Source organism: Synchiropus splendidus, chromosome 4 (assembly GCF_027744825.2).
Source record: "Synchiropus splendidus isolate RoL2022-P1 chromosome 4, RoL_Sspl_1.0, whole genome shotgun sequence".
In the NCBI taxonomy this organism is placed as follows: domain Eukaryota; kingdom Metazoa; phylum Chordata; class Actinopteri; order Syngnathiformes; family Callionymidae; genus Synchiropus; species Synchiropus splendidus.
This window is the reverse complement of record NC_071337.1, coordinates 18,674,917-18,685,768: the sequence shown is the minus strand read 5'-3', so window position 1 is coordinate 18,685,768 and position 10,852 is coordinate 18,674,917. Positions and strand designations below refer to the sequence as shown.

Sequence of the window (10,852 nt, the reverse complement as noted above, 5' to 3'; positions counted from 1 at the left end):
GGCGCTGGACAGCCACATACCTTCTACCTTCCTTCAGCATGTCCAGAAGTTTGACTTTTTCTGCGATATTTATCGTCTTTCTCTTCCTTTTGGGCGCATCCTCAGGTGCCTTTGCCGGTGTGGAACGTTTCGTTGACATTGTGGGTTTTATCATGGAGTAAATTTGCAAACGTAAATTCGGCAAGCTGCACAGAGGCGAGGCGCGGAGACTGTTCACATTGGTTTGTCCCTGAGCCAATCAGGATGCAGAACACAATGCACTGTTTAAATAAATAAATAAATAAAAAAGGGCATTAAAAAAAGCTGTGAAACAGCGAAGCCGCGAAAGGTGAACCGTGTTATAGCGTGGATTCACTGTACATCAGAATTGAACATATATATTTAGAAAGTATAGATTCTTTAAATGGAGTGTGATTTAAATTAAGTAAAACACAACGAATTTTCTGCGTGTAATTTAATTTTGTGCAATTCATAATCACACATGATGTCATCACTTAATTTTTATTTTCAGTTTTCTCTTACCCTCCTTTCTTTGGGTTTGTTGACCCCTTTCACCGGTCACAACATATAACCTGGCCCCTTAGGGAACTTGACTGCCCTCCTCTGTGCTAATACCAATAAGTTGAACCTGGAGTGTATTCCAGATACTTGGGATGAGAGGTTGCGAACACCCTGACCGGGTGACCAGTCCATCAAGGGGCGGACAACTCACATACGCATTCACACCTACTCACAATTGTGAGTCATCATTCAAGTTGTATATGTACAGAGGGAGGGAATCTGAATTCAGACAACAAACAGTGAAAACAGACCAACTCTGCACCAACTCTGTTCCATTCCAAACCAAGGGCTGCTGGGGTGAATTGAAACCTGCAGGTATTCTTGTTGTCAGGCAGCAGCAACAATTTGTGTCTGATTGATTCCGTAAAAAAATAAAAAAAATCTTAAAGGTGTTGATGCTTTCAGTCATTTATTGCTCAGATGTGGAAAACAGAAACTCTCTGTCCCCACCATGTCAAGGCCACAGACCAGCTCACGTCTCAAGATGTGTAAGGCTTAAATATACTCTCAGTAAAGTTAACTTATTCCTTCATTTCTGTAGCACTTTTTCCGGTTTTCATTCACACGACCGGTTTCACTGGTCGTATGAATGTACAGAAATCGATGACTTAACCTGCAGCGTCTCAGGATGCCCCCACCATCTCCCTGAATAGATCAATTCAAAGCTGAACGAAAGGTCACTTCCTGGCTAAAGAAAAACCTGCTGCTGAGCTGCATTGACTGAGGATGTATGGAAGAAAGTTTAAGAGGATGGGCCCAGGTGCGTTGACTCCCTGTGGAAGATTTGCTGTGGTACACCAGGGGAATAAATGAAACTCACCCTAGGGCTTCTTGTACTCACCGTAGTACGTGAAGTATTGAGCGAGGTGGAGGAAGGTCAGGGAGACTAAGACATTGAAGGTCCAGTTGACTCCAGCAGCACAGGCGTTCCCTGTGCTCCTCGCCCACAGAGGATATATCTCTGAGTTGATGGTCCATGGCATGGGGCCCATTCCTGCGTGAAAAATGTTTATAAAAATGTTTAGGAAGATTTGGCGTCAAAATTCAATTGATATTTCTGACATCAATTTTTTGTTTTGTTTTGCGAGAACTGTAGATGTGTGGCAGTTGTGTGTTGTCCGCATACGTGTGATAATAATGGGGTGTTTTCGATTTTAAACAAAGCACTCCAGAGCTTTATGAAGATGAAGACAGGGTTTGGACATTGGTTCTGGATCCCAGTTGACATGTATACTATTCAGAGATCATTTTCCAATACAATGATATAATTTAAAATATATATATTGCTCAACAACAGCAGGTATCAAACACTTGAGAGGTGTCTTACCTGGGGCAAAAGCAGCCAGATAGAGTATGAGACCCAGTAAAACCAGCCATGAGTATGAGGTGGGACAGTAGTTGTAGGCCCAGTAGGTGTGCTCTCTTATCTGGCTGGAATTGGAGCATCTAGTCGATGGACATGAGCAGGACCTCATCAGACTCAAATCTTAACACATCCTAACACATGCACATACTCCAGCAGGACTCACCTGCCCCACGCTGCTTGCTCTGTGGAGGCTTTATTGACTGGCACGCAGGAGGTGGTGAGCAGCGCTGAGCCGTTTTCACTGTAGCAGAAGCCACAACCAGGATCCAGCATGCATGGCTCACAAAGTCTGGGATCACAGACAATCGGCAAATTTATGGCCTGATAGAATTGAGAGGCTGCTTCCTTTGATATAGTCAGTGCAAACGGGAACTGTGATGCTCTGTAGTTTGTAATAATAATTTGGACAAGAAGACAGTAAGGCGATGTCTGCCATCCCTAAGTAAGTCTTGCCCTTTCACCCAAATTAAATTAGAGAGTGAATGATCTCTCGGAAGGAATAGCAGTATCAGAAATGAGTATATCAGAGGGACAGCTCGCAACCACTGAGGTTCATGGATGTGGTGCATAAGGATAGGTGCCACTGTGGAGGATGCACAAGATGCACAGGGAAAATACCAAATGAAATTGGAGCCACAAGTCAGTCTTTTTTTTTTTTTCAGAAGTCGATAAATCGTACTTTGTGTTTGTTAAAAAGTTGTTGTGTTGTTTGTGTTGTATCAAAGTTGGGTATATTATATCATATTACAATTATATTTCAATATAATTTCAAACAAGTTTGCGAAGTTGAAACCTGGTGATTCACATGTAAAGAAGCAACATGCTCATCTATCCAACTGCTCTTACATTAACAATTAACACTTTCAGACCTGAAGCCAGTGAGATGCAACATAATGTTCACGTGAAGGCAATTGTGGGTTCAAATGCCAGTGAGGTAAAGGACTGCTCAACGACTTGACAAATCATGAAGGGTTTATCGAATACAAAGATGAGTCAGTCTGGCAAGAAATTGATCTAAGTGTTGCTTCTAGTAGACTGAAAGTTCAGAGAAAGTATGACAAGCTTATCTACAGCAGTGATTCTTAACCATAGGGCCGGGGCCCATTGTTGGGCCGCAAGTGCCCCCTAGAGGGCCTCTAAAAGTTTTTTTTGTTTTACACCTCTGGGCTGTGAGATGCCCAGTTTTAGTTCATAAGCCACGTATGATGGCAGGAGTGTGACATTATATTGACTTGACATCTGCAAATCTGTGATAGTTAACAACTATGGAGAAGTTCTTGAAAAGAAAAAAATGCTGAAGAAAGTGATGTCGCCCCCACAAACAGTAAACATTGTTCATGAAAGCACCTATTGAAGCAGCTTTGAAAATTAATTTATGGCGATACTTTCATTTACACTTTACCTATTTCTTCTTTGGAGTTTAAATAAAATATATTGTTTTTTTCAAGAAGGAGTTGGGTTCTTGCCCCAAGTGGTGGAGTTTAAGTATATCTTTTTTTTGTTATAGCTATTTTATTCAGAATTGTATTCAGTTTTTCCAATTTTCTCAACAGTTTGCATAAATTTTTTTTCTTTTGTAAATTTGACGAATATGACTTGCACCTGGTTCTGCTGCTGGTTGGACTTTTCGATGACAAATAAATATCTTTGCAATGATCACATGGTTTCATGTCATTTCACACGGTTTTGGTTTGTTTATGTGGAAGTACATTAAATATGGTCAGTGATCACAAATGAAATCAAGTGCAATGAATCAGTTCTATTACTTGAATGGGCTCCGGCCCAATTTGTTCTGGGAGAGATGGGCCCCGAGATCAAAAAGGTTTAGAACCCCTGATCTACAGTACGTTGGGATTACAACCAACTCCGCCATGTTCAAGCGATGGCAAAGAGACGCTATTGCATTGCAACAATAGAAATGCTTAGCACATCCATCCCAGTATATCAAATGCCATGTGGTCTTCTGAATGACTGCCATGTAGACTAGAGATGCTGCTGATCCATATATAATGGCAAGTCAGCGACTTTAATTTCTTAGGAAGATTGAGTCTCCACCAGATGAGTACAGTTGGTCAGGTTTAACTGCCTCGGCGGCACCGTTCACGGCAACACAATGATGACAGAGCAAAAGAACCATAAAAGCACGGTAGGAAACAGGAGCCCCCAACTCAAAATGTTATGAATGAAACCAAGTCCAAGGCTCCTAAAAAGCAAGGCACTGAATGGTGTGGTCATATTGTAATGAGGACCTGTGGGGTCTTTTGTGCTCTAATGATGGCGCTGTGGTCCGCTGGGGGACATGTGGGCTCATCTGGAGTAAAGTGAACTCACTGAAGCCGCTGTGATGTGGTAAAAGCACTCATCTCCTCAAAATTACCCCGCTGGCTCTGGCTGTGTGTTTGTGCGGCAGTGAGTCCATTAGATGTTGTTTGTTATGATGAAAGACAGCCGTTACACTGTAGTTTCACCCTGCGTCTCAGTAAGTGTGTGTAAAATGGGCCTCAGTGACTTCTGATCCCCTCACAGTTTGGCGATATATATCGGCTCACTGCTGGTGTCTGCAGTGATGCAAAACCTCCACATGATCGAATGAAGGAAATTAGCATTCATTTCAAGACGTTTATGGCTTATGCTAATTTCATTCAATGATGTTTATGAGCTTTGTTTTGACAGCATGATAAACTCAACATCCATTAGCCTCAGATATTTCCTTCAATATTGTGTTGGATTCCAGCTTGTATGACAACCCATCCAGATAGATGCAAATGGTTCAATGAGTCATCACTTCTTTCCTAATATAACCAAGACCTAAGAAGAAATACTGCTTTCATTTTGTGAATGCAAAAGATTTCTTAGAAATTTACATCATGATGCAGACGAGTGCGACACTGCCGTCATAACTGAGTCAAATGCTGGCGCCATCTTGTGATGTGACCGGGACAACAACTCTGTGAACGCGCACAGCTGAAAGCATCATGAGTGAAGATCTGAGCGTTGAGTCGACAGTTTGTGGAAAAGAAGAGCAGGTTCATGTAAACAAAGGACTTCTGGGCTCGTTCTGGACTCATGCTTGTCAGAGGGTGAAGGGTCTGACACTGAGGAGGCGGCTGCATAACAGTGAATGGACATATAAAAGTAACAGTGGACTAGGTGTTATACTTAAGTCTTTATCAGGAATAACAATACAAAATACGTAAAGGGACTTACTCATATCTGGCCGAGTTTTGTTAGCCCTTTGATAGCTGTTGGTTTACATTTCAGAAGCCAGACACCCCCGAAAGGTTCCAGCACAGCAGGGAAATGATCGCTGTACAATACCCACGATATCAATATCGTTCCTTTAAGTTGCTCCATCCATTAACTAGGAGGCTGTGCATCATTAAGAAACAGTCTTACATGCTCAGTGGCACGATTACCACATCCAGCGGTTCAGCATCTGTTCTCCGATACTGAAGTTCAAGAGCCTGTTCATTTTTACCAGATGAATGCGTCAACTGGAGCAAACTCTTGTTTGATGTAATCGAGACATGTTTCCAGGTTCTGACATGACACTACTCTGAATTTGAATTCAGCTTTGCACTTTTTAACGTTTTTTTGTGGACAATATATGATCATATCGCTCTGTATATTTATGTTCCACAGCCTTGTTGGTGACCCTTAAAGGTGCCATTTCTGCCTGTGCTACAGAAGTGCAGGACAAAATCCTCCTTTCCCAAATGCAGTTAACTTGTGTTCACATCTCAGATTTTCTTTTAGTCCAACAGAGAGTATTGTGAAAGCCGCCTTGACCTGACAACATGTTGGTCTTATCCCTGTGCCCAGTGCTGAGTCAGTTGAACCACTATTTATTTTGTATTTTTTTGAATGAAATGGGATATTGAAATTAAACCTTGTTCAGTAATACCATCAACTTGATACAAGAGTGGCTAATCTGCTTTCCATCTCAGTTAGGTAGGTGATAATACTGTTCTCAGGAGTTCAAAACAAATAATCTTTCTCCTAAATGTATGAGTTGATGTTTTTTTTTAAGTCCTTTAACGCTGGTTATTAATGACACTGAACTACTTCTATATATTTTCAGTCCCTGTGAGACAAATGCTGCAGATGTGATTGATCACCACTTCAGTGCACCTTCCTATCCAAGCACACGCAGCACCCCAGTCTGACTAGACGACTGAAAACAAAGTCATATTTATGAAGCAGAGCCCTGCAATAAGTCCAAGGACGAATATCGTTTTTTTGTCTTCCTCTGCACTCTTGTTTGATACCCTTTACTAAACAAGAGTGCTTTTGTGAAGATGCTACAGTGCCCTTTGGGAACGTTTTCTTCTTCTAATGCACGTGACATGAAAACCCTCAGGGTCAGGGTCAAGGTTAGAGTTTAACCAATCGTGTGTCAGCTGAAACTGACTGACAATCTCCGGTTACCGATTACCTGGTTGGTGAAGCTGTGCATGCTAGATTGGTTGGAACAAAAACCCTTTCTGGAACAGTTTGGTGACCCCTGTACTATGGCGTCATCTAACATCCTGGTCCATGGTGTCCTCTCCATGTTCCACCAGACTATCGTACGTTATAATAAACAAGAACATCAGCACCTTTCATGCATGCCAACAGGTTGAAAGTCAACCTGAACTGACATGTTACGTTGTAATTTATGGAATCACATTGAACACCTCGCACACCTATCATCTCTAGGCCCCCATGAGCCTCATTGGTTCTGGTCCAAATTTCGCTGCTGTCCCTCAGCTGCACTCACTCCTGATTAAATACCATAGAAGAATAACACAACCGGGAACAAATGTGATGACGCAGAAAGGCTCTTGTATAACAACAAGTGGAGAGTCGAGCACCTGAATAGTTTTTAAGTGTTTTGCAAGAACATTAAAAGGGTTTATTGGCTCACTGGTACTTGAAGCACGTTGAGTTGGTTGTTGAAGGGTCCACTGGGTGGTGCGTGACCGGCGGACTGTGCTGAGCCGACAGCAGGAAGCCCACAGCCAGCAGGCTCAAGCTCAGACATGTACCTGAAAGATCTCTATTAGATACACCACAGTGCTTAAGACATTCACGGCGGGACTGTTCTTACCCATGATGCTTCCCAACGCCAGTTTCCGTCGGCCCACTCGCTCTACAAGCCAAACACCCAGGATAGTGAACAGGAAGTTTGTGAGGGTGGTGAGTCCCGCCAACCAAATTGCCAGTCTGTCATCACGCACTCCTGACATCTGGAGGATGGTCGCACTGTAGTACCTGCAAACCAAAGAGAGATGATCTGGAGATCGATAAGATGAAAGGACACTGCTGACTTAGGTCTATGTGGATGTGATTGTCCTCAGCTGGCTTCCTGCTGGACACCGAGTTTCACAGCAACAATGTTTTGTATTCAGTCTTGGTGAAATAGAGGTCTACCAGCATTATTTGGACAACAGACAGCGGCAAATATTTTGGGAATAAATACTAATCTAATTTGGATGCTGTTTTCATCCCCCTTTTCTCTGCCAGAGAATGCAACCAGTATTTAGACATTAAAGAACATCCAGCTCTGCTCGATGAAGCATGTTGATGTCATCTTGACGCAAGAATGTGTAAACTGTGACAGTATGGCTGACCCTGCACAGTGTCACTCATGCTGAAATGAAAACGAAGATACGACTTCAGGGTTGCTGAACTCACGGTTTTGATGACTTTTTTTGGAAGACTGATGTTATTCTGGAATTATTCCTCTGGATCGTAAACTATTTTGTTGAGTATAACATTGACATGTTATCGTATGAATGGTCTGATTTGAACTTAGTACTTCACATGAAAACACAACACACATACAGTGGTACCTCGGTTTCGAACGTCTCAGACTTCAAACACATCGGAGTTCGAATAAAAATTCAACAATTATTGTGGCAGTCCAGTTATGCTTGGAACTAGTAGATGACCGGGAAAGTAGGAGCATCCTCACCACCAGTCAATCCAAGATGACTTCCCCAAAGTAGAAGATATGAATCAATGAAATACTCCAAAGGAAACAGTCACATTCTGCAAATTTGTGTCTCCTCTCCATCCATCTGGGCTTAAGAGTGACATTCATGACGAATGTCACTATCGTCTTTTCTGACTTCAAAAACTGGAACACACTGAATTCAGTTGTGGCATCATTCCCAGGTCCAGCTTCCTATTTGCAAGGTGACTTGAATGCAGCGTTATCATATTGGGACCGTCCACCATGTATTTCTGTTGAATGTTCCTACTCACATCTTACTGAAACATACTAATAATTCTTCCGTGATTGATATTTTTGAAGAGATGAAACCAGAGTAGAGTTGTGGGTGTGGCCCATCAGCCATTTTTGTAGTCCTTATTGCTCCTCCAGTGATAAAGTCACACCCTGCTGTTGACACATTCTGAACAGTTTTTGAACAAAAACCAGCAACACAAAGCAAAATCGTCACCAAACCAGGAGGGTCTCTCCTGCTGATGTAATTTCCTCATCTCGCCTCATTCTGAGGGCTCCACTCATTCCTGTCAAATCGGCTTGTTTTTCTGTTCTAACTTTGTCATGCAGAGAAATATCACTGAAGATCATGGAAAATTACTTTTTTCTTAAGGACATGTTTAAAAATGCCAAAAACTTGTCATGATCCGCCAGGGGTAAAGGTGACTAGTTAAAAACAAACAAACAAAAAAACAAGATATAGTAGAAATTTTAAATATTTGATTTGAATGCACTCACTGGAAGTTTTGAAGGAGAAAAACGCGTAGAAGTTGTATAGATGTCTCATATAAAAATTTAATCTCTTAGTTTCCCTTAGTTGTTAAAGGTTCTTCCGCCTCCAATTTCATGTCTCTTATTTATGTTTATTTCCTTTTACTTACGTATTTACAAACAAAACGTTGTAGAGAGAGACATCTTTAGTCCCTTCCGTTCTTCAAGCGTATGCTTGGGCATTTATCCATTGTCTCAGTAGCTGACCATGTGAGACTGACAGTACCAAAGTTGCGTAATTTAATTTGTTAATGGTATGACATTTTCGTGGAAATCTTTGTACTATGGTACAAAGATCAGTTGAGGGAGATCAGAGGTGACTTCCAATTTAAAATGATAAGTTTACCTTTTAAGATTCCAATAATCTGCATGTGTGTGTTTGTGTAAGTAGTGAGTTTGTGGTTACAAGCTGAGGAGTGATGAGTGATGTACACAGTGATCATTTCCGGTTTCAAATAAGGCAGATGGTGTAGTTCACTGAGCGATGACAGGGGTCCAAGTTCATAGTTCATTCAGTTCGCAGATGTTTTTACAGCAGACACTCTACATGATGTAATAGTCGACTTATTATAATTGTAGTATTGATATTTTTCTGGAGTCCATGCAATGATTGTCCAGAATGTGTGGAAGTACAAATCTGCTTTTAACAGTGACTGTATCTCGCTCTGATCCAGTGAAAATTCACCTTCTTCTGCCGCTTATCCGGGGTCGGGTCGCGGAGGCAGCATTCGGAGCAAGGAAGCCCAAACTCCCCGGTCCACACAAACCTCCTCCAGCTCTCCAGGCGTTCTGAGAGACATAATCTCTCCAGCGAGTCCTGGGTCTTCCCCGGGGTCTCCTCCCGGTAGGACATGCCCGGAACACCTCCCCAGGGAGGCAGTCCGAGGCCATGGTTCTCGACTGACCAGTGAAAGTTCTTGAATTAAATTAATCCATACCACTCTTGCGTTAAGAAACTCGTTCAGATTCTGTTCGTCTCCAATCTTGGAATGCAGCAAACAAGCTGGCCACTTACAGTGACTCACAAGATGGCCGTTTTGGCTTTCATGGTCCAGCTGCTCGATCATAGTGGACCTCATAGTAGGAGCAGCTCATGCCTGTCAGAATAGTACATTTATGTTTGCTGATTTCTTCGTGGTAGTTTGTGAAGATCCAAAATCATTGATCTCTGTTTGCAAAAATGATAATGTACAAATGTACTCAACCATAAACCCTGATCACAGAAAGTAGCAACATCACGAAGTTAGATATTTGAAGTAGCCTTCACCAGGTAATGAAGAGTTCCATGTCACAGCTAAAGGTCAACAGAGAAATTTGGAAGCAGCATAAAAACCTGCACAGCAAGTGCATGTAACTGTTCCATCTTGTGCAACAGTGGAACTCTGTTACTTCAACGACAACCACTCAACTGGATTGAATCAGCTATAAATAGTACCCACCAGTCACCTTCAGTGGACTCCCTCCCTCCCTCTCTCTCTGTTCTCCATAATTATACAGACGTCTCCGCTGTCACGTCGCCCTGTGTAGGCAGATTACCTCCAATCACCATCAACATGAGCGGCGGTCAACAGCTCTCACACCGTCATGGGGTCCAACCTCCATAATGGTTCCAATCAAAGGAGCCGAGGCGAGCTGAAAACAAGCTTCACAAGCACTTCCCAGGTTTGGACTTGAGGTGGCAATTGTGCCAGGAGAACACATTCTCACTCACAGTTGGGGTGTGTGATCACAGGCGGATGTGTGTAGACTCACGTCAAAACAACAGAAGAAATGACAGTCAGAACAAATCTAAATTCCAAATCCTTGCCCTTGTCTATAACCTGGTCTTCACTTTCCTCAATAGATTTAAATGTTGGATGTATCACAACAAGTCTTCCCATCATGGACTTCAAGTTACTGCACTCAATATGCAAATGTGAGTGCTTCCTGATTCACCTTGTTCCCAGGTGGCCTCTTTTTTTTTGACTGATTTTCCTCTGTGCTGAAATCTACTTCATCCATTCACTTTTGGTTTCTGTAAAACCATTGATAAAACCATCTTCAAATCCTCCTGGAATGCAGAGACAGGCAGAGGAACATAATATTTGTCGCCATTTGTAGCCAACATGTTTTGTGTCCCAGCTTCTGTGACCTGCTGTGTTTCATTGACTTGCACGGCCAGATAT

General features: G+C 42.3%; 1 protein-coding gene across 1 annotated transcript in view; it reads right to left on the bottom strand.

Moving 5' to 3' along the window:
* Positions 1-10,852, bottom strand: part of LOC128756765 (proton myo-inositol cotransporter-like) — a 58,200-nt gene that overhangs the window by 3,339 nt on the left and 44,009 nt on the right. Inside the window, exons 5-9 of the mRNA XM_053861405.1 lie at positions 7,017-7,180; positions 6,834-6,954; positions 2,091-2,216; positions 1,889-2,007; positions 1,403-1,555 (exon numbers count right to left, since the gene is read on the bottom strand). Coding sequence (XP_053717380.1) covers positions 1,403-1,555; positions 1,889-2,007; positions 2,091-2,216; positions 6,834-6,954; positions 7,017-7,180 — 683 coding nt within the window. The remainder of the gene's footprint in view (positions 1-1,402; positions 1,556-1,888; positions 2,008-2,090; positions 2,217-6,833; positions 6,955-7,016; positions 7,181-10,852) is intronic.